This window comes from Notamacropus eugenii, chromosome 2 (genome assembly GCF_028372415.1).
Source record: "Notamacropus eugenii isolate mMacEug1 chromosome 2, mMacEug1.pri_v2, whole genome shotgun sequence".
Lineage (NCBI taxonomy): Eukaryota > Metazoa > Chordata > Mammalia > Diprotodontia > Macropodidae > Notamacropus > Notamacropus eugenii.
Genome location: NC_092873.1, coordinates 198,314,960 through 198,339,870, shown reverse-complemented (window position 1 = coordinate 198,339,870; position 24,911 = coordinate 198,314,960). Strand labels below are relative to the sequence as shown.

Here is a 24,911-nt window from a genome sequence, read left to right as displayed (position 1 = left end):
AAGTAGACAGTTCTTGGAGTTTCTCCTAGAAAAACAGTTGCTCTATTAACTCCAGAATGTTTTTTTTTTAATTGTAAAATAGTGATAACCAGTAATAATAACAGATTAGTGGCAAAATCTTGTGACTCACTATCACTGAGTAAAGAGCTGTGACTAACTACATATCAAAAATCAGGTAGTTAATTGTAAAGAGATCAAGTAATTGGTGGAAAGATTTGAGATACCTAATTTAGAACATTATAGTAGGTGACAGGGGAGATACACAAAAGATATGAAAACTTACTAGGTTTCTCCCTTTAAATAACTTGTAGTCTCATTGGGAACATCAAAAACATGCTCAAGAAATAATTAAACACAAGGAATATATCTGAAATGCAAATGACTCATACAAAATGGAAATGGTTACAGAAGTGCTTAGAGAATATAGAATAATTTTATTTTGAGTTAAGATGTAAATTGCCATCACTGATAATTTATATACTGAAGAACAGTACTGCTGATTAGTATGATTTGCATTTTCTTTTAACATCAACAATAAAAGCTTATGAAAATATTTTTCTTGGTTTTTCATACTAATTCAATGTGTTGCTTTGGTATTTTATTATATTTTATTAAATTAATTTTTAGGGATGAGGAATAATTGGAAGATTGACATATACTAGTTTTCATACCAGCAATTTTAGCAGAATAAAATATGTACATAATTTAAACAACATTTTGATATCCTATTTTAAAAATTGAGAATTTAAAAAATTGAGGTTTAGTTTCCATTGTAGCTGCTTCATTCAGGCATTTTTCAAAACAAAATTTAGTTCAGTTTTTAAAAATTGGATTTAGTTTTTGACTCATTAAATTGTCTTGGTTCTTGTTTTTACAGTTGCAAAAGTTTATACAAAACTGACTATTTTAACCATGGTAGCATCAGAACACCTTATCTGGGGCTGATAGTTATGGTTGTGTTTCCACTTTACCTGAACATATTTTATAATCAAAACAGTTAAAAGGTAACAGAGTTTTAATGTTTGCTGAAACATTTACAGTAGATTAAAGAAAAAAAAGCCAAAACTCAAAGTAGAGAAAGAACAGTGGACTTGGAATCAAGACCTTGGTTTGAGTCCCACTTCCACCATTTCCTTCCTATATCATACCATTTACTCAAGATACAGAATGTAGGGCAAGTCACTTAATTTCTCCACGTGTATTTTCTCATGTGTAAAAAGGGGATAATATCTGTTTTTCCTTGCTATGAGAATGCAATTTAATAATGTTTGTAGAAATGTTTTGTTTACTATAAGGCACTATATAAATGAAAGGCTTTTTCTCAGCGCAGGTAAATTTGTAAAAATGTATGTTAATTATTGTCCTTTTTAAATGTTTTCCATCTGCACTCTATGTACCCATTTATTAACATGTTTCCCCCATTAACTCTCCCACGTAAACTCTTTTGAAAGTAGGAACTGTTTTTGCCCTTCTTTGTGTCTCCTCATTTAGTCTGGCACCTGGCACATTCTAAGTGCTTAATTAATGCTAACTGATGGAAAAATTGTTTATTGAACAGTAAAACCATTGACCAGTAAAAGGTTAATACTTTCAAAAAGTTGAGAAGACCATAATTGAGTCTTTTTAAACTTAATTTGATCAGAACAGTCATATGCTGTTCTAATAGATACAACTGAAACATGCCATAACAGTCGAGGCCAAATTAGTTGCTTGTCATAGCAGTTGTCCCAAGAAGAACTTGTCATAACAGTTCTCTAAATCATAGTCTTTTTTGGTGGTAATCTGTTAGTATGTTCGTCTTCAGATGTTTGGAATCTCTTCCAGAGTTTGTAAAATGGATTAGTACACCTGTACGATTGTCAATAGTCATATAGGTGCAACTACTTTACTAAGCTGGAAGAAATGGCAAACCACTCCAGTATTTCAGCCAAGAAAACCCCAAATGGGGTCACGAAGCATTGGATACAACTCAACAACAACAACAACACTTTACTAAGAGACATAAATGTTATTATTAGACTAGCAGGGTAGAAGGCAGATAGATCATATCCACTAATACTAGGAGATCAAGGCATGGAATATGCTCCCCGAGAAATTTATCTCCCACTTTCAAGTTGATGATGATTGTGAAGGTAATGAGGTTCAACAAGGTTATAGATAAAAGACTAAAACTGTGGTTACATTGGAATAAGGAATTTTGGATGAAGGAACCCCCTCTCCTAATGCAGGTCAACACCTGTACAACTTACAACCTTAAGAGTTGTCTAGAGTGCTGAGATTTTAGGTGACTTGCCCAGAGGTCACATAACCAATATGTGTCTTCAGCAGAACTTGAACCTGGCTCTTCCAGGTTTATTCTGCCTTTTTATGGAATGGGGATTCTGTTTTGATTCTTAATTGCATAGCAATAGTATTTGTACTCTGGATCTACATCAGAACTTAATAAGTTCTTGTATCATAGACCCTTTTGGCAGTCTGGTGTCTAGGGACCCCTTCTCAGAATAATGGTTTTAAATAATTGAAGGAAATACTACATTTTAGTTAAAAGTTAATAAAAATAATGATGACATTATTTTTCCCTTATCCAAGTATTAAGGATCCTGAAGTCTATAATCTGTGGACTTCAGGATAGGAACTTGTGATCTATATAACGCTTTTCCCCTGAAGAATTTAAAAAGTTTTCCATATATATTCTTTCATTCTCTTTCTCACATAGTAAAGGAATGTTGAGGCCCATGTGTCTTTCACAGAGTTAATAACAGTATTATGTATATCTTGAGAAAAATATAAAAACTTAGGATTTTAAAATCATTTTCTCAAAACAAAACAAGCCAACACCCCTAAATTGACCATTTGCTCAAGCATAATTAAACTTAGATAAAATTTTAGAAGAAATTTTTTTTAGAAAAAGTTTAGAATTAGTGACAGCAGGGATTGGGGAGTGAAGGAAGCACAGAGAAGCTAAGCAACTTGCCCAAGGTCACACAATCAGTTAGTGGTCAAGTAAGTTTTCCTAATTTTCTATTCCATACTGCCCTTACTAATTTGTCATCATGTTTCATAGTGATATGAAGTGTCAGTGTCTCTACTTGAATTCTCCCATTTAAATCCCTGTCTATAACCATATAACAGTTTCATAGATGAAACCTCAGATTTCATATCTTCAAGGAATCACATTCCTGAACATTAAGTAGTTGCTATCATCACTCACAGATATAACCCCAAAGCACCTACTTATGAGGTACTGAGTTTGTTTTTTCCATTCTTATTATTAGTCATCTCCATCTTCCTCATCATCTTCTTCAGTCTCTTCAATTTTTTCTGATTCAGATAAAGCTTTCTCTTGGGCAACCTGGAAAGCCTGCTCCTCATCCACAGTGGGGTCATCTGTCTCCATGATTTCTGTCCCCCTGGGGTACTCTGGTTGAACAAGTGGTGGAAATGGAGGTGTATAATTGTCTGGATTGTATTTATGACCCCAACCTATGTAAAGATTCTCAAATTTCCTGTAAGTAAAAGGATGATTACAATATAAGTTTTTAGAAAGGTAAAACTTGAATGGATTATAACAAAGAATAAACATTGAAGAGGTTTACATTTCTCTAGACCTAAACAAAACTTCCGTTAGAAGTAGTAGAGGTGAAACATCCTTCAGGATCTATCTTATCAGAAAAAAATTCCTCACCCTAAGTACTAAATCTGATGGCTATCAATATTATTAATATTATCTCTGGAGCATGAACAGAGAGCATTTGGTGTACCAAAGAAATCTCAGGAAAATTAAGACTAGATATTAAAGATTTGTTTCAATAACAAACTTAACATCTTAACATCTTTAACATCTAGTCCAGTTTTCCTGGGAATTCCTTGGTTTACAAAATACCTCGTCATTTACATTTTTGTGCCTTTTAAATGTTGTTTAAATGGTTCAGTTATCTAAATATCCTCTTAGCTGAACTGAAAGTTTACATTAGTCTTCTCAAAGTCTTAGTTGTGTGTTGGTAAAGTCATTAGGAAAGAGAAGTAAGGATATATTTGTTCTAAGTGGCAAAAAGGACATTTACTCTCCTTTGGATCATAATTCCCTTCATTTGTATTTTGACTGCAATTTAAATAAATTGGCAGAGCCTTCCCTTACCATTATAGATCTCTCATGAAAAAAGCAAATATTCCTGGATGCAAATTGATTTGTCTGTTTAGATTTTCCTTCACTAAAAAAATAATAAAATGAATAACAGAAGCAATTAACAAGAGAAATTAACAAGGTAGAGACTCTTTGGTCTCAATACATTCAAATGATGACGGTGACAGAGAAAGATGATTGAATTGAATTATTCTGATAATTTCCTAAAGCATCTGCTTTGTTTTCCTTATGGGTCCAATTATTGTGTGAGATCTCTATAAATTATTAAGGGATATCCTATAATAACTGTATAGTTGTCAGTACTTACTTGCCATCAGAAAAGACATAGGCTCCAAGCCAAAGGTTAGATCGAAGGAATGCAATAGCGTATTGAGGAATCAAATTTGAAGATAACTGGGCTGTCCAAGGAGGGGTGTTCTGAATTTCTAGAAACCAAAGACAGATAAGACAAATAATTCTTGAGAGCCAAAACTGGGTAGTGGAGGAGAAGAAGATCAGACCTTAGAGTCGGGAAATCTTGTGCTAAAGTTCTATCTCTGACACATATTAGCTATATGAATTATAGTCAAATTACTTATGCTTTTGGTTCTACAGGTACCCATAAGTTACAGACAATTTGCTAATGCCATTGTTGGAGGGAATTTCCATATAATTAATTCTCTATTTCTAAGAAATCATATTCCTAGCCCTCTCCCAATAATGTTTTTAACTGTTAGGTACATGTAGGATATGTATTATGGATAGATATAATATCTCATTTTCTATAAATCTGCTAAAATACACGAGACAAGAAGATGAAACAGAAGCAGGAGAGCAGTTGCTTAATACATAAGATCAGAAGCTATCAAATAAAAGGTCAAGTCCTATAAAAGAAAGCATCGGCTACTGACTCCAAATCTACATTAAGTAAGGAAACAAAAACAAAGGAAGAATAAATATAAAAATGATGAGAAAGATGCTAGAAATCTAAAAGCCAGTATTATGACTCAGTTGACAAATATTTATTAAATGCCTACTATGTGCCTGGTATTGTACTAATGCTGAGGATGTAAAGACAATTAAACAGTTCCTGTACTTAGCTTCTATCAGGGGAGATAACATATCTATATGTGTGTATGTATGTATACATATATAAATACACACACATATATGTGTGTGTGTGTGTATATGTACATAAGATTTTAGGGTGGGGTGGGGGTAGGGAGCACTAACAGCCAAGGAGGAGTTAGGAAAGGCTTCATGTAGGAGGTGTCATTTGAACTGACATTTGAAGAAAAGTTTGAATTGTAAAGGAAAAGGTGAAGGAGTGCCATTACAGGCATGAATGACTTAAAGGCATGGAGAGGGGAAATGAGATAATGTGTATATGGAATAACAAAAAGGCCAGTTTGGCTGGACCATGGCAAATGTAAAAAGGAGTAGCATATAACAGCCTTGTGTTAGTCCTTTGTTGCCGAAGAAGACCATGCCATCAGAAAAGTAATGACATGACTTGCACTCGACTTTGTTTTGAGTGAGGGAGGGCTGTGCAGGTCACCAGCCTCACTTCTTCTCCAGAGCCATCTGAATCCAGTGACCAGATATTCATCAGGATGACTGGAGATGACCCAGGATGAGGCAGTTGGGGTTAAGTGACTTGCCCAAGGTCACACAGCTAGTGAGTGTCAAGTGTCTGAAGTGAGATTTGAACTCAGGTCCTCCTGACTCCTGCACTGGTGCTCTATCCACTGCACCATCTAGCTGCCCCCTGTACATACCATATATGTGCATTCTAGATATCTTATAGTATTTTTTTTTGTAATTATGAACCCATGTGTATATAAAAATACCTAAATCTTCAGAGATTGCAGTCAAAAGAGGTGGCCCCACTTCTTGTTCAGTGTTATCTGGTTCCTCTCTTTTTTCTTCTAATTCTTCATCTTCAACCTCTTCCTCTTCTTCTTCCCCTCCTTCATTTTTGGGTATCGGGTTAAACCAGTTACATCGGCCCTCAGGAACAAAAATTAGAAGGCTAATAAGAATCGGGGCAGCTCTGTGATAATAATAACTCACAACTATGATGACAAATTTTATGGTTTATAAAGTAATTTCCTAATCTAACAACTCTGTAATCCAAACAGGGCAAGAATCATTATTCCCATTTTTCAAATAAGGAACCGGAGACTCAAAGAGCTGTGACTTGCTGGTCATCACATAACTAGTAAGAGCTGAAGCTAGAGCTCATCGTCAGGTTCTTCAATGGAAATGGAAAGCCTAATGTTATTTCTATGGCACCACAAACTAGCTTATGTTAAAATACACTAAATTATGATAATTCTGGCAAAAATCATACTTTGAAGAGGAATTTCATTCAAATATACAGATAACTCAAAACAAAAGTAGATTATATCTACCATTTCTATTATAGTTCTACAGTGATTTTCAAACCTCCTGAAGTCAGGGAACATATATGTGTGCTTCGTTATCCCCAAAACCTCAGTGCAGTTTTAAATAATTAATGCTCTATCTGTGTATATGTACACACATACTACATATTTTCATATACGGCACTTTTGAGTCTATTTTTAACCATTATATCATCAATGATCCATTTGAAGAGGTCATTAGAAATAATATAAGAAGAATAAAGGAGTAGATATTAGGGCAAGAATATTTGTAATGTGTCAAAGGTCCATTCTGCCTTTGGTAGCTCCTAGCCATATGATTCTAGGTAAGTTACTTACAATCTTAGCACCCCAGTGAACTCTCCCAAAAAATGTGTTGCAGAACAGTTATCAATCTTTATTAGATGTCATTTCTCCATGTAGAATTCCCTAGCATGACACAATGGAAAAGAGGGGAGAGAAAGGGAAATGAGGTGGGGGAGAGAAAAAAAGAAAGGAAAGGAGGAAAGAAAGATAACCAAATAGATGAGAAGAGATGAGATGAGATGAAATGAGATGGGTATAGTTATAGTGAAGGCTGTGGTTTTTCACTTTTATTTTCTGTAGTTCATTATCTTTTTTATGTTTTTCCTTGTGTGGGTTATGCTAAAATAATTGTAGTATATTTCAACATACAAGTGGCAATAATTACATGTTCTCTGACATAGTTTTTGAATACTCTTGCTAATAAGCATACTACTATGGTGAAATAGGAGTGTAATTTAAAGAAAAGGAACAAGATCTTAAAAATGATATGCTTACATAAACTTAAAATATGAAAAAATAGGTAATTTCACAAATTCATCTAAATCCTACTTTATCTGAAGTAGTTCAAAGAACACTACTAGCAAGTGGTACACTTAGGGCAGCACAATGGGTTCCTATCCTATCCTTCGGGTCAAGAAGAACTCAATTCATATCTGGTCTCAGACCTGTTAGCTGTGTGATCCTAGGCAAATAATTTCTGTCTGCCTTAGTTTCCTCAACTGTAAAATGAGGATGATAACAGTATCTCTCTCAAGGAGGGAAAAATCAAATGAGATAATATTTATAAAGCACTTAACATAGTGCCTAGAACATAGTAGTCATTAATAGATGCTTATTTCCCTCCTTCCTACCCAATTTGAAAGTCTCTAATCAATAACATGTTTGGCATTCTGACTTGTATTTTTAGTTGATGTTTTTGTCTCTTTTGCTAAACTATAAATTCCTTGAGGAAACTATTGTCTTACACTTGTCTCCCACCCAGTAGAAATTAAATAGATAATGACTGATTGATAGATTGAGAACTGCAGGGAGCATACCTGAGGTAGAATATGTTGCACGTGATGAACCCAGTTGGACAGGGATTCTACTAGTTCAGTGACTTGGATGCCTTCAAAATCGGGATTCTTCTCAAAATTATCCCGTCCGCCTTCTGCCTCTTCCTCCTCTTCACCTTCTTCTCCAAAATGATAGAAACCTAGAGGACTAATATGAGTTCCTGCTGAAATTCGAGCAATCTGTGCCCGCAAGTAATTACTCTCATTTCCTGGAAAGGGAGGATAACTCATGATAGGAGCATCTAATCGTCCAGTGAAAAATTTCTTGATTTTCCTTGCAATAACAATTTGTGCTGGTGTCACTGATGGTAACCTTACCCAAGGCCTTCCTGGCTCATTACACACAAAGTAGGTATATTTGTTGGTCCCTGTTCTGCTTTCTTCTTTTGGTATCACTTGTGGGCCCTTATAAGAGGACTTAGGTAATCCATCTTCCTCATCTTCATCGATCTCACTTCCTTCAATGATATCTTCCTCTTCTATCTCTTCTTCATCTTCCCCTTCACGGAATTCCACTTCAGCCACAATGTAATTCATCTCCAGACCCAAGATTTTCCCCCAGAAGCGGCATGTCTGTATTGGTTGTGTGTCAGTGAGCTGTTTGAGGGCAAGAAAAATGCGGTAGGTTTCATCTGTACTCAAACCAACTCCGGCTTGTTCAAAATAGAAAGCTGATTCCATTATATTTGGAAGAGGGGATTCTGCCTTAAGAGAGAGACACATTAGTTAGAATGTCAGATACAGGCAGGGGTGTTGCAAGACTTAAATGGGATAATGGATATAAAGCATTTTGCAAACCTTAAAGTGTTATGTGAATGCCACTTATTACTATTACTATTACTATTAATTATAATCATTATTATTTACCTAACAGGTAATAATTTCATTCCTTGAGCCTTTTACTGCATTTCTGATGAACCCAAGCAATGCTTATAGAGCAACAGAAGAGTATGCTGACAAATGTTTAACTACCAGGCTCTCTGTAGGGGAAAACATATGCATGAGCACTTTTCAACTTAATCTGTATTATCAACATTTTCTTAAGTCTAGACAATCAACAAAACTATAAATCAAGCCCTGATTTATGGCAACTGTCAATTTCTAAGGTAATAAACTCACACTGAAAATTTATCATCTTTCACAAGCCAATAATAGAACTGACTCCTGCACACAAGAGAATCTATTTGTCTTCCTTTCTTCACCTGCATTCCCTTGAAAAGCTTTATAATTCCAGTCACAATACCTTGGTTCATCTTATTGCTCACACCCACAATGCTGTTCCCCCAACCTTTCAGACAGTTCATCTCAATTCTTTTAAGACCCAGCTCAATATCATCTTGTAGGGATGAGTCCATCTTTTTAACACCCTTATTACTTTCCTATTTTATACCCTCTTTTATTATTTATATAAGAGGCTTTTATCCTATCATCTTAACTTACTTTATTATTTCAAGGATCTCTGATTTCTTTCTTGTAGGTATTCCCTTGCAGGGACACAGATCACAACCTTTCTATGAGTGGCTGGGGCAGAAAAATTCATCAACTTGTAAGCAAGTTGATAAGCCTTTTTATACTTATAGATTGGTCCTCAGATGACAGACCCAGATTTATCATCTTACATTTTATTTGGATTGAACCTGTGATTTCATGGCTATTGAGAAGTCCTGGTAAGGAACTTCTTCCATCAGCAAATGTTTTATACTTATTGACCCATTAATAGATAAATCATACCAGACTGATTTCATTTCCTTCATTGACAAGACTCAAAAGAGTATCATAGAAACAGCACATCTAAATTTCAAGAAAGTATTTGAAAAAGTCTCTCATGGCTGGTCATGGTGCCATATCCTTCTGCTTACTTCCAGGAGAGTTCTGTGCTGCAGTAGGGCTAAAGCTAATCAGTTGTCTGCAGTAAGTCTGACACTAACACAGCGAATACCTGGGAATGTCAGGCCACCAGGCTATTTAGATGGGGCAAACTGGCTCAGTTTGGAAAAGTGAGACAAGTCAAAGCCTTCATACCAACCAGCATTTGGATCAGGTCCCCAATTATGGCTCTTGCATTTCTAGCCTAGGTGAAACGGATATAGTTAAAAAAAAAAAAAGAAAGAGAGAGAGGGAGGAAGGAAGGGAGAAAAATAAAAAAGAAAGAAAGAGGAGAAAGAAGGAAGAAAGAGAAGGAATAAAATAAAGAAACAAAAAAGAGAAAAGAAAGTCTCTCACATAGCTAGTATACAATTAATTATGAAAGCAGAACTAGTTGAAGGGCTGGATTCATGCAGAGTAGTCATTAAAGGCTTGATGATAGCTTAGAGGGAGATCACTTGTAGAATGTCCAAGGAATCTATCCTTGGCCCTTTGCTGTTCTTATTTTTATCATAGCCTTGGGCAATGGCATCAGATTTTTAGGCTACATGTAGCTGAGATGAATACCCAAAATGGTGGATGAAAATCAGGAGGCAAAAAGATCTCAATCAACTAGTCCAGGGGTGGGGAACCTGCGGTCATGAGGTCACATGTAGCCCTCTAGGTCCTCAAGTGTGGCCCCTGAGGTAGAATCATGGGATGAATCTAAGAAAATGAATTTAATAAGGTATAATGTCCTACATATGGGTCCATAAAATATGTACTAGTGCAGCGAGTGAGTTATGTGGGACACAACAGTTCGTGTGAAAAAAGCCTAAGTTTTTGTTCACGGGCTGCAAGCTCAAAATGTACCAGCTTTCAAAATGACAGTAGTTCAATATGGTGGCCAAAAAAGCTAACATGATCCTAGGTTATGGTAAGAGATTCCTAAGGTTCAGAATGAGGGCTGTGATGTTTCCACTGTACTCTATCTTCATCTGATTACATCTAGAATATTGAACTAAGTCCTAGGTTCCCTACTGGTAAGCTGATATACATCTAGAGGAAGGTAACCAGGATGATGAGGCCAGAGACAATACCATAGTTCATATAAGAAGCATTTATTAAGTGTTTAGAGGCAGCTAGGTGGCACAGTGGATAGAGTGTTAAGCCAGAGTCAGGAAGACTCATCTTCCAGAGTTCAAATCTGGCCTCAGACACTTTCTAGCTGTGTGACTCTGGGCAAATCACTTATCCCTGTTGGCTTCAGTTTCCTCATCTGTAAAATGAACTGGAGAAGGAAAGGGCAAATCTCTCCAAAATCTCTGCCAAGAAAATCTGAATGGAGTCATGAAGAGTTACATACAACTAACAACAATAAATTAAGTGTCTATTATGTGTCATTCACTGGGAATACAAAGACAAAAAGAAAACCAATTCTTAGCCACAAGGAGTTTACTTTCTACTTGGGCAGAGGGAGGAGAAGAGGGAGGCAGCATGTACACAAACTAGTAATATAAAATATATACGAAGTGAATGAAAGTGCATGTAGAGTATATGTGGGGAGGGGGTCAAGAGCTCTAACAACTGGCCAGGTCAGGAAAGTACTCCTATAGGCATGATTTTTTATACTTCATAAAGTTATAATTTTTCACATTTCATGTAGCAGGTGGCACTTGTTCTGAGTCTTTGACAAATCTGGGGATCTTAAGGAAGAGAGGAGAAGAGGGAGTGCATTCCAGGCACTTGAAACAGTTAGTGAAAAGGAACAGGGATGAGGACTAAATGGGGCATTTACAGAAAAGTAGCCTACTTTGGCTTCTAAGTAGAGTGATTGATTAATTGTTGTCCTCAGTTCTTAAAGACAACCAAAATGACATCACCATGTTAGAATTAACTTACAGTGTGTCCAACTGTGGCTGATCAGACCAAGATGAGCTCAGAAGGCTCTGCCTATCACAGGTCAGGCACACTGTAGGGGCTGTCATATGGAAGAGATATGGCTTTAGAGAGCACAACTGGTTGCTATCTGTGGAAGCTGAGGAGGGGCAGACTTAGGCTTGGTGTTTTGAAAAGATAGTTATCTAATAGTAGGAATGGGCTGCTTGGGAGGCAGTGGGTTCCTCCTCACTGGAGTCTTCAAGGAGAAACTGTCACTTTTGGGAACCGTTGTAGTAATAATTCCCATTAAAGTGTTAGTCAGAGTAGGCCTCCAAGAGTCTGATTCTATGACTACTCTTTGGGTTCAGTCATTCAACTCCTACCAAATCTACAACTTCACACTAATGGTTATTCTGTTTTTGTATCCTTCAAAGTACTAGAAGGCATTACATAAGTCATTATTGAATAAGGGAATGAAAATCATCATCAGATCAAGTCTAGCATCCAAGGTCCTCCAATATTGGAAACCACTTTACCTAATCAGGCTTTGTACTCTTTCTATTCTAAACTTGTTTCTTTAAACTCTCTCTTGCTCCTCCAATCCTTGTGTCCCCCATACACATGCACACACACACACACACACACACACACACACACACACACACACACACACACGCTTTTTATTTTTGCTCCTGTGTCTTGCTCATGCTTTTCCTCCAACCTGGAACGTATTCTGCTTTTCCTTATTTATAACCTTTATTCTCCTCTTTTATGATCAAGGTGATATTGATGAGCTTTCTTCTTCATGAAGTCTAATGATTCCAGTCCATACTTATCTCTTCTAACTTTTTCGGCATATACTATGTACCTTACAATTAATCATTGTGCCATTATCTTCTGCTAAATTATGTATTCTATAGTTTAGAAATGTAATACTTTATTTTTCTCTCATTATTTTATATGTATGTCCTAATCTCAACGTAATTATATTGTAAACTACTTGTCACCAAGACCCTGTCTTATATTTATTTTGTACTCTCCAAAGCACACAGCTGAGAGTTCAGTACATAATAACCACTTAATATTTACCTAATAATAAACCAATTTTTTTTCCTCCAATAACATTTACCTAACAGTGAACCAAACAGTCTGGTTTAGTTTGCTGTTGTCCAATGTGGCCTGAGATTTAATAAAGACTTTTGGTGCTCCTTAACATTCCCTATCAGTCTTTATTTACACCTGGCATGAAGCAGGTGGTCAGGGCTTAGCACTGTGTCTGGCCCATAGTAAGTTGTGGATAAATGTTCGTTGATCAATTACATGTTGTTGAATGATTTCTGGGCTAAAGCTTGAAGCAATTGTATCAAGCAGTTATAGAGAAGAGACAAAGGAAATAATAGTAGTATTTAAATGTGTAGATTGCCTATAAAAAACATCGCAATAGCATGGTTTAATGGAAGGAACATTGGAGGCTCAAGCTTTAGAATCTTCTTCAAAGATTTAGTAATGGACTGAATGAATTTCTAGTGTGCCATACACTATTCATATGAACTTAACCCAGTAACAACCTTTATCTCAATTTCTTCACCTGTATAATGAGGATAATAATATTGCCTACCTATTGCAATGAATTATAATGAAAATTACATAAGATACATGTGAAAATGCTTTTTAATTTCTAATGTAACATAAACACAAAGTATTACTGTTATATGAGAGGCAACATAGCATAATAGATAGAAGACCAGTCTTGGAGTCAGGAGGATCTGGATTCAAGTCCTCTCTGTGATAAATATTACCTATAGGACCCTGAGCAAATTGCTCAACTTCTCAGTATCTCATCCAATTTTTTTGAACTACAAATCACAGAGAAGCTACAGAGGAGTCAAACAGGGGTTCCTAGTACTGATGGAATCACAAATCCATCTTTTCTATTACCAAAATATACATTATATGAAAATATGCCAACTGGAACTTCACTACTGAGAATTATATATATTTAAGATTAGTTCATCCTGAATCCTCCAAGGATGTTTATTTAATAACCCTCCAAAAGAACATTCTAATATATGCTGTCTCACTTATAAAATAAGTCTTTGGCATTGATCCTTCAAAATAATTTACAGTAGAACTAAAGAGAATTATGGATACTTAAATGTGGTTCTTCAAAACAAAATCTGAGTGTTCATTTCATATGAAAATATTTAAGTGTTTAATCAGAAATCAATTAAGCCTATGATGGATTGTTATTAAAAAAGGGTATGAATAATTATGAATTTTCTGATTCAGGAGTTTTTAACCTTTTTTGTGTCATGGACTCCTTTGTCAGTCTGGTGAAGTCTTTGAATCAACCTCCTCTTAGATTCGTATTTTTAAATAACTGAAGGAAATTCTAAATTTTTATGAGAAATTAGAGAAAATAAATGTATATTTCTTTCCCATTCAAATTTGTGTACCCCTTGAAATCTATCCATAGGCACCTTGCTTTCTGTTGACCTCTTACTCCCCTGGTTGTCATTCACTCCTTTTGGCAGGCATACCAGCTTGCTAACTAGATTAGTTTTGATTGCAAAACCCATGCCAGCGTCATGACACTCCCCTTCACTGTGCCCACTCCAGAAAAATGTGTATCCAGTTCCAACTTAAGTAAGATGGCTTTTATTTGCCAACCTTGTTTCACTCAGGGCAGTTATTTAGATGCTATACCTGTTGAGTTCTTACAACAAGAGCAGTTTGTCTTTCAGGTCTATTGGATTTTGTGTTGTCAATTAAGGTAGGCAGGTTCCTTGTGCCTATGGTGAATAGAATCATCTTTGCAGATGTTTTCATACATTTTGTACATTGACAATGCGATTGCCACTCACAGGAAAACGTCATGCCACCATCATCAGTGTCTATGCTCCCATCATGACAAACCCTGATGAGGTCAAAGAAAATAATATGAAGACCTAGAGACCTTTATCATCAATGTGCCAAAATAGAACAAGCTTATAATTCTGGGTGACTTTAATGCTAGAGTAGGCTTAGACTACCAGACTTGGCAGCTGGAAACAGCAACAGCAATGATCATTTGCTGCTGAAGACTTGTGCACTGCATGACCTTCTCATCACCAACACTGTTTTCTGTTTACCTAAATGCAATAAAACTTCATGGATGCACCCTCGCAGCAAATACTGGCATCTAATAGATTATGTGATTGTTAAGGAGAAGAGACAGATAAGATGTGAGAGTGACAAAGGCACTGTGTGGTGCAGAGTGCTGGACTGATCATAGACTTATCCCTTCCAAGCTAAATATTCAAATTCATCAAAAGCGCCGCCCCTAAGGTAAAATGACTACCAGAAGAATTAATGTCAACAAATTAGAGCTACTCTTTGAGCATGAACAGCTTCTTACTAACTTGGAGGGAAAGTTGAGCCAACACATAGTTGGCAACAGTGGAGCAGAAAAGGAGTGGGCAGCTTTTAGAAATTTGCTCATCTGCTCATTTGGGTCAGAACACTCGCAAACACCAAGACTGGTTTGATGAAAATGATGGGGAAATGCAGAAGCTGTGAAATGAAAAATGAGAACTCCACAGGATTTACCAGCAGGATAGTTCATCCACCTCTAAGAAGGCAGCATTTAATTCCATCAAAAGCAAAGTACAAGCAAAGCTTAGAGAGATGTAGGATTCCTGGTTCAGTAAGAAGGCAGATGAAATTCAGTTTTATGCTGATAGTAACAATCCAAAGCACTTTTATGATTCCCTAAAAGCTATTTATGGACCAAAAACCTATGGTGCATCACGACTACTCAGTGAGTACAGTGAGTGACACTCAGTGAGTGACAATGAGGTTGATGCATGCATTGCCAGAGCTAGCTCAGTGTTTGAAAGCTTCCGAAGAAAAGTTTGGGAGAGAAGAGGTATCAGACTGACTACTAAACTGAAGGTCTACAGAGTCATTGTGCTGACCTTGTTGTATGCCTGTGAAACATGGACAGTCTACTGCTAGGAAACTGAATTGCTTCCATTTGAACTGTCTTAGGAAGATTCTGAGGATCACCTGGCAGAATAAGGTATCAGACCCTGAAGCCCTTGCTCAAGCTGAACTGCCAAGTATTCAAACTAGGCTTCAGAAAGTGCAAGTCCAATGGGCTGCTGTTGTTTGAATGGGAAAAGTATGCTTGCCAAAAAACTTATTTTATGGAGAACCCACATGGGGCAGTCAATCACATGCTGGTCAGAAGAAGCAATACAAGGACCCTCTCAAGGACTTTGGATTTGACTGTGCAACATGGGAGATACTGGCACAGGACCACTCAACATGGGAGATACTGGCACAGGACTGCTCAACATGGTTTGCCCACATCAGAAAGGGCACTGTGCTTTATGAGCAAAGCAGAATTGAGACAGCACAAAGTAAATATTAGATGTGCAAATTTGGAGTATCCACCCCAAATACTCACATGGTTTATCTGTGCCCAACCTGTGGTAGAGCATTTTGAGCTTGTATTTGTCTGATCAGCCACAGTTGAACATACTGAAATTTCACTTTATCAGAGTGATATCATTTTGGTCCTCTTTGAGAACAAAGGACAAAAACCAACCAACCAACCCCCCTACTTAAAAATCCCTAATCTAAATCAAGATTCAAGTTAGCCACAGGGACAGGAATATAAATGACATTTTTGTTCTCCTAGGATAGCACTTGCTTAAACTAGCAAATTTATAAACAAAGAGATAGACTCAAGATGGCATCTAAAAATAGTGTCATTGAAGCTTACTGTGGAAGCATCTGGGAAACAATAATAAGTTCATGCTATACAGGCAATTAGGAAACAGAATTATATTTTCTATTTGGAAAAGTGCGCATCGGAAATCTCTGAGTTACTGAAGCATGTATTAAATACTGTCCTTATCTCTGCTACTTGCTTACTCTGATGGGGAAAATCATTCACAAATTCTCATAGCATGTGCAAGAATGATCTCATTTTTCCACTGTCTTGTCAGCCCTTCCTGAATCATCTCACATTCTCATCTCTTAACATCTTGTGTAAAAAAAAGATAAGAGTACTATAAGAAGGCCAGTCTGGGTAAGGATTCAAAGGGAACCCCAAATAAATGACAGACATTCAATTGTTCTACCTTTGTTCATACAATAAACATTTATTAAGCATTAACTATACAACACTTTTAGAGTTTATGAAGTACTTTCATTATTTGATCTTTTCAATAACCCTGTAGGTAGGTAGCATAAGTATTATGTCTATTTTCCAAATAAAGAAACCAAGGTCCATTGCCTATTTTTTTGTATCCCAAGAGTTTAGCACAGTGCCTAGCACCATAGTAAGAGTTTAATAAATATTTAGAGACTAAGTGACTGACTTGTACAAGAGTATACAGTTGGCAAATGGTAGAACCTAGGCTCAAATCCATCACATTTGGGTTTCTTCTGTTATATTATTCTACCTCTCTGTGGAGGGCAGTTAGTGTCACTGGGCCTGCAGTCAAAAAGACCTGAGTTCAGATCCAGTCTCAGACACTTGGGAAAATCATTTAACACCATTTACATCAGTTTCCTCATCTGTAAAATGAGCTAGAGAAGGAAATGGCAAACCACTCTGGTATCTTCACTAAGAAAACCCTAAATGGGGTCATGAAGAGTTGGACAAAACTGAAGTGGCTGAAAAACAACAATCTCTCTTTAGTAATATTTTTGATGTATTTTTACATAAAATGGCCAAAATAGGGTCAGCACAACTCAGGAAGTGCAGAGCTCATGCAGCATAGCCCAGGAAGCTTGGAGCACAGCCCAATGTGGCAGGAACAGAATCCTGAACAGACTTCAGGGAGCCCCTGGCAGCACCAGTTCCCAGACTGCTCAACCCACAAACAGCTTCAAAAGTCAGTGGGAGGGCTCCTTCACCTGGGAGAGAGGAGCGAGGTCTGGAGTGGCAACCCTGGGAGACCTCCACCTAAAGACCCTAGGGAATTGAGCAGCTGATCTGAATCTCAGCCCTGAGCTTGGCCCTTACAAAGAACTCAAAAGTCAAGTAACTGGCTGGGAAAGTGCCCCCAAAAAAGAAAAAGAATAAGACAATAGAAGGCTACTTTCTTGGTGAGCAGGTATTTCCTTCCATCCTTTCAGATGAGAAGAAACAATTTAGGTCTTCAGAGGAAGACCTAAAAGTCAAGGTTTCTGCATGCAAAACCTCCAAAATAAACATGCAATGGTCTCAGGCCATGGAAGAGCTCAAAAAGGATTTTGAAAATCAAGTAAGAGAGGTGGAGGAAAAATTGGGAAGAGAAATGAGAGTGATGCAAGAAAACCATGAAAAGCAAGTCAACAGCTTGCTAAAGGAGACCCCAAAAATGCTGAAGAAATTAACACCTTAAAAAATAGACTAACTCAAATGGCAAAAGATGCCCAAAGAGCCAATGAGGAGAAGAATGCTTTAAAGAGAAGAATTAGCCAAATGGAAAAGGAAGTTCAAAAGCTCACTGAAGAAAACAGTTCTTTAAAAATTAGAATGGAGCAGATGGAAGCTAATGACTTTATGAGAAACCAAGAAATTACAAAACAAAACCAAAAGAATGAAAAAATAGAAGATAATGTGAACTATCTCATTGGAAAAACCAACCTGGAAAATAGATCCAGGAGAGATAATTTAAAAATTATGGGACTACCTGAAAGCCATGATCAAAAACAGCACCTAGACATCATCTTTCATGAAATTATCAAGAAAAACTGCCCTGATGTTCTAGAACCAGAGGATAAAACAAATATAGAAAGAATCTACCTATCACCTCCTGAAAGAGATCCAAAAACAGTAACTCCTAGGAATATTGTAGCCAAATTTCAGAGTTCCCAGATCATGAAGAAAATATTGCAAGCAGCTAGAAAGAAACAATTTGAGTACTGTGGAAATACAATCAGGATAACACAGGATCTAGCAGCTTCTACATTAAGGGATCAAAGGGCTTGGAGTAGGATATTTCAGAAGTCAAAGGAACAAGGATTGAAAACCAAGAATCACTTACTCAGCAAAACTGAGTATAATATTTCAGGGGGAAAAATGGTCATTCAATGATATAGAGGATTTTCAAGCATTTTTTGATGAAAAGATCAGAACTGAAAAGAAAATTTGGCTTTCAAACACAAGAATTAAGAGAAGCATGAAAACGTAAACAGGAAAGAAAAATCATAAAGGACTTTCTAAAGTTAAACTGTTTACATTCCTACATGGAAAGACAATATTTGTAACACTTGAGACTCTTCTCAGTATTTGGAGGGATTGTATACACACACACACACACACACACACACACACATATATGGAGAGAGACAGACAGATAGACAGAGAGCAGAGGGTGAGATGATTAAGAAGGGATGATATCTAAAAACTAAATAAAAATTAAGGGGTGAGAGGGGAATATATTGGGAGGAGAAAGGGAGAAATGGAATGGGGCAAATTATCTCTCACAAAAAAGGCAAGAATAAGCTTATTCAATGGAGGAGAAAAGGGGAGAGGTGAGAGGGAAATAGTGAAGCTTACTCTTTTAACATTTGGCTTAAGGAGGGAATAACATGCTCACTAAATTTGGTATGAAAATCTATATTATGCTACAGGAAAGTAAGAAAGAAGAGGACTAGTGGGGTCAGGGAGATGATAGAAGGGAGGGCAAATGAGAGAAGGGAGTAATTAGAAGTAAACACTTATGGGGAAAGACAAGGTCAAAAGACAGAATAGAATAAATGGGGGCCAGGATAGGATGGAGGGAAATATAGTTAGTCTTACACAACATGACTATTATGAAAGTCTTTTGCAAAACTACACGTATATAGCCTATGTGGAATTGCTTGCCTTCTCAGTGGGGATGGGTGGGGACGGAGGAAGGGAGAGAAGTTGGAGTTCAAAGTATTAGTAACGAATGTTGAGAAATGTTTTTGCATACAACTGGGAAATAAGAAGTACAGGTAATGGGGTATAGAAATCTATCTTGCCCTACAAGAAAAGAGAGAAGATGGGGATAAGGGAAGGGAGGGGTGTGATAGAAGGGAGGGCATATGGAGGAAAAGGGGTAATCAGAATGCAAGTTGTTATGGGGTGAGGGAGGGGAGAGATGGGGAGAAAATTTGGAACTCAAAATTTTGTGGAAATGAATGTTGAAAACTAAAAATTAATAAAAAATATTTAAAATTTAAAAAAATAAAATGACAAAAATATTGTCCCTGCCACAGGGAAAGTAACTAGACTTCTGATTTCATTGTTATAAGGACCTCCCAGATAAGAAATCTCTCTCTCTTTACCAATAGTTTGGTACCTCCTTTCCAACTTAACAGTCTTACAGAGTTTACAGAGCACTGAAAGGTTAAATTATTTGCCCAGAATCACAGTTAGTGGGTTTCACGGCTTCAAGGCCACCTCTTTATTTAAGATACCTTACTATTTCTCTCCTCTGCCACAAAAAACTTTAAAAATAGATTTAAGTAGATAAGACAAGAATATAAGGAGACTCTAGAAATATTTAAATGCTGAAGTACAACTTTACAAATTTGATGGGAAATCCAAAGCAAAAGAATGATTAGTGTAGGTAAGGTAAACTGCAAAATGCTACTTGAAGAAAATTTAACAAAGACAAAGGTAAAAATAGAGAGGACTATGAAATAAGAAGGTATGAATTTTAAATTAAAAAAAAGGTCATAGTGACTTACAATTTCATCTTCCTGTTCTTGATCACCTTCTAAATTCCCTTGGAGAAAAAGTACTTTTTGCTTCTCTGCTAGTTCATATGCCAAAGGTACTTCATGTTCATCTTGGAGTGTGTCCAATTTCTTATTAAAATGAGTCTTCTTCACATCTTGACTGATATTTTCAAAGATGTCAACAACATTTTCAGGACGTTGATCTAAGATTCTAGTCAGTGTCTTAGAAAGATGATCATATCTACCCAAAGAGAGAAATTCCAGAAAAGTTCATTAGACTTTCTAAGTGTAGCAAATAAAACTGATGAAAGTGCAAAGACTCAGGCACTCAAGGAGCTCGAAAACTTGCAGACTTACTGAGACATTAATTGATAACACACTGGAGATACCTTCTGTCTCCTCAGGAAGTCTCTAGCACTTTCAGAGGGAGAAGGCACCTTAACATAGGTGACACAGGGTTCTGTCCTGGGCTCTCTTCATTTCTATACCATTTCATTTGGGTTTTTCATCAGCTCCCATGGATTTAATTTCCATCTTTATACTGATGATTCTCAAATCTACTTATTTTATATATATATATATATATTATGCCTTAATCTCTCTGCTGACTTCCAAACCCCTATCACCATTCCTTTGCAGCTGGATGTCCAGCCAGACATCTTAAACTCAACATGTTGAAAACTGAATTCTTCTTCCCCTTAAATCCTCCCCACTCCTCCTACTTTCCTATTACTGTAGAGGGTAACACCATCCTTCCAGTGCTTCAGACTCATAACTTAGGAGTCATCTTTGACTCTTCACCCTCACATATCCAATCTGTGGTCAAGGTCTATTGATTTCACCTTTGCAACATCTCTTGAATTTATCAAAATCTATGGAAAATGAAAACTATTGATAATTACTAAGAATAATAACAATAATTCTAGCTTTAAATAATCAAATAGAAGCAATATTTTAACTATTTTACCCTATTTTTGCTTTTGTGAAAATATAGAATATTCTTTACATTATTATATTATACAAAATGAGCTATTTTACTACCACTGTCTTTGATATTTAAGTAGACAGATTCAACTCACTACACATAAAAACCAACCAGGCATTCAGCAAAATGTTTGTTGATTAATAAGGATAATTGAGAACCATTAATTTATGGAAAGAAATGTTAAGTGGCTAGCGAGATCACCATTTCACAGTCTTTTATCACTTTCTTTACTAAAGTGACTCTTCTGGAGACAGACAGCTATACATACACATCCACTTAGTTCCTTATATTCCTCTTTCCTCAGTTTCCATTTATCCAAGACTCACAGATTTAGGCCCGATTTCGTGCTTTTCCTCAGCAGATATGCCTTAGCATTCTGGGCAGCAATCTCTAGCTTACTAGGTGGTGCAGGTTCAGGTGCACGCTTTTGATTCAGCCCAGGTTCTGGTTGATTGTGACCAGAGTTACTGATGGATTCATGATGATACAAAATGTCCAAATGTGATGGTTCTTGTGATGGACTGATGTTCAGGTCCTGGGGAAGATGCCAGGGTTGTTGGGAGAAGTAAGAGGAGGATTCCTCTGATCCAGCTAAGTGAGGAGTTGATTCCCTTTCATGAGGAACTTGTTCTGAATGGCTAGGATGAGGCTCCCCAGACCCAGAAACTTCATGAATATCCTGTTCAGGCGTGGTAGGTGGAGCAAGGCCCTGTGGATCTGGCCTCAGCTGAGAAGGACCTTCTGAACCTGGTTCTGAAGGGACAGGGCTAACTGCAGGGTCTGGTTCTGCTGAGGGAACTCCAGAGGCTCTCCCCCCAGATCCAGGGCTCTGAGGCAGGGTACCATCCTTGGACTGGGGCTCAGGTGCCGGCTTCTTTTCCTCTTTTAGGGGGTCAGCTACCTCGGGTTCAGAGTCCCGGGACGGAGAAGGCAGAGCAACTTCCCCAGGCAGCCCGCCTTCCCTGGCTCCCTCCTCTGGTTTTTCCTGCTTATCTTCCTTATGAGGTTCCTCGGGCTTGGAGGAGGCAGAGACTTCCATGGCTTTTGCAAGAGACGATAGATGTGGACTTGTGGGCACTAGCTTTCGATGAAGGGGTGCCCGTGGGGCGCGAGGACTAGGGGCGCCGGCGGATCTGCTCCTGGGACTCGGGTGGCTTGGGGACCCGTTTCCATAGCAACCGCCTAGAAGGAGGGGCGGAGCGTCTCTAAGGTAAACACAGCGCAACTTTGCTTAGACTGGTAAAGGGGTGGGGGAGTGGGGTGGGACCTGGGGAACTGAGAAGTGATTTGATCATGATCCTGCCCTTCCCACCAAATCAACCAACTGTGTACCTTAAGTAATGGATAGCCCCGCCCAGAAGAAAGATGACTGAATTCTATCCTTTGGGGAACATTACTGGTGTATCCATATAGACCGTGTTGGGGAGATGGATGTAAGCTGGTGGAGGACTTACTTACACTTGTAAAGAAGGCTTGAACGTAGAGAGGAGGTGACTAGTTTCAACTATGATATCGCCACCCTATTTAGGCTGAGCTATGAGCAGATCCCAAAATTATTGACTTCCAATTATTGACTGTACAGCGGCTTGGTTGTAAGATGGAAGATGGGAAAGAGGATGTAGAAAAGTTAACAACAGGTTAAATAAATTATGGCTACTTAATTACATCCCAGTCTCCTCAGAGATTAACTCTCAAAGTCCCTGGTTTCTGGGTGGGGTTAGGGGACGGTTTCCTAGTTTGACAATTGAAACTTCCATAAGGTATTTCTTGCTTTGTCATTCCTCATTCATTTAACACTCACCTATTAACTATTATGTGCAGAAAGCATTGTGTTCCGGCAAAGGGGAGAGGGGAGAGAGGAAGATGAAACAAGTGACCCCATTCCAGTTCATCTCCAGCAGATTTCCTCCTCTATCATTTCCAGTCTCCCAGTAATCTTCATTTTCTTACTTTCTAGTGACTGCTTACTTACTGCCTACAAACATAATCATAACAATCCCTTTCTCAAAAACTCCTCACTTGATCCATCCAGCCACACTAGCTATCATCCTATATACTTCCTCCCTTCTATGAGAGAACTCTCACAACTCCTTGAGAAGCTCATTTAAATCGAATGCCTCTGTTTCCTTTCCTCTCACTCTCTTCTTAATTCTCAGCACCCTGGCTTTGAACCTCATCATTCATCTGAAACTATTTTCTCCAAAGTTGCCAATGATCAATTTGCCAAATCGAATTGCTTTTTCCTTAGTCTTCATTCTTATTGACACCAGCAGCCTCATATACTGTTGATCAGCCTCTTCTTGATACATAGTCCCTCTAAGTTTTCATGAAACTGCTCTCTTCTGGTTCTTTTCCTACTTGCCTGATTGCTCCTTCTCAGTTTCCTTTGCTGGATCTTCTTCATCCAGGTCACTTCCATTAACTGGATTTTCCCAAGGCTTTGTACTGGATCCTTTTTTCTTCTCCTTAGTGTATACTATTTTTCTTGGTTGTCTCAAAAACTCTCATGATTCAATTATCATCTCTCAGATCTACTTATCTAGCCCTAACCTCTTTCACATCTCCAGTTACCTATTAGATATCTCAAACTGATGTCCTATAGACATAGACTCAACATGTCCAAAATGGAACTCATCATCTTTCTCCTCTTCCTAACTTCTCTATTACTGTTGAGGGTATCACTATCTTCACAATCACCCAGGCTGACAACCTAGCTATCATCCTCACATTCTCATTTGAATCACCCTGTCCCCTATCCGTCTCTTGCCAAGACCTGTACCTTTGAAACATATCTGGTATTACCACCCTCTCTTCCCTGACACTGTCCCTACCCTAATACAAGTACTTGTTACCTCATGCTTGAACTATTTCAGTAGGTTTCTTCCTGGTCTCCCTGTCTCAAGTTTCTCCTTATTCAAGTCCATTTTTCATTCAGTTATCAAATTAATCCTTTCAGATTGCAGATCTGATCATGTCATCCCTCCCTCTTCAATAAACTCCAGGGGTACCCTTTTATCTTCAGGATTAAATATAAAATCCTCTGGTGTTCCAAGTTCTTCATAACCGGTCCCTTTCTCATCTTTCAAGTCTTCTTACAGCTTATTTCCCTCCCTACCATTACCATGTAGGTAGAGTTCTTTTCTGTTCCTCACACACCTTGTTCCATCTCCTAACTCCAGGTATTTTCACTGGTTGTCCCCCATACCTGGTGTTCTCTCTTTTCATATCCATCTCTTGGGCTTCTTGGCTTCCTTTAAGTCCCATATAAAATACCTTTTCCAATCCCTGTTAATTCTAATACCTCCTTTCCTCCAATTATCTATAATTTATTCCATATTTATCTTGTTTGTACACAGTTGTTTGCATGTTGTCTCTTCTGTTATGTTATATACTTTTGAGGGTTTTTTAATGGTGCCAATTTGAAGTGGATTTTATTCTCCAGGATGAGAGGTGCATTTCCTCATTTATGGTACTGTTAATGAACAATGTTCACCTCTTTCTCTCTCTGCACAGATTCAAGTATTCAGAATGCCCACAGTAGCTTAAATGCTACTTTTAAACTGCCTCTACCTTGGCTATAAATTCGAGTCCTTCAATTTTCAGAAAGCTGTGTGAAATGC

The 24,911-nt window shown here is 37.6% G+C and overlaps 1 protein-coding gene across 1 annotated transcript; it reads right to left on the bottom strand.

Annotated features, from left to right (window-relative positions):
- Positions 1 to 3,153: 3,153 nt before the first annotated feature.
- RSPH4A (radial spoke head component 4A) lies at positions 3,154 to 22,477 on the bottom strand. The gene is made up of 6 exons (XM_072643126.1): positions 21,618 to 22,477; positions 20,316 to 20,547; positions 7,872 to 8,594; positions 5,974 to 6,133; positions 4,452 to 4,569; positions 3,154 to 3,506 (listed from the first exon to the last, which is right to left on the bottom strand). The coding sequence occupies exons 1-6, from the start codon at positions 22,328 to 22,330 to the stop codon at positions 3,272 to 3,274; spliced, it is 2,181 nt and encodes a 726-aa protein (XP_072499227.1). The 5' UTR covers positions 22,331 to 22,477; the 3' UTR covers positions 3,154 to 3,271.
- Between the last annotated feature and the right edge of the window lie 2,434 nt (positions 22,478 to 24,911).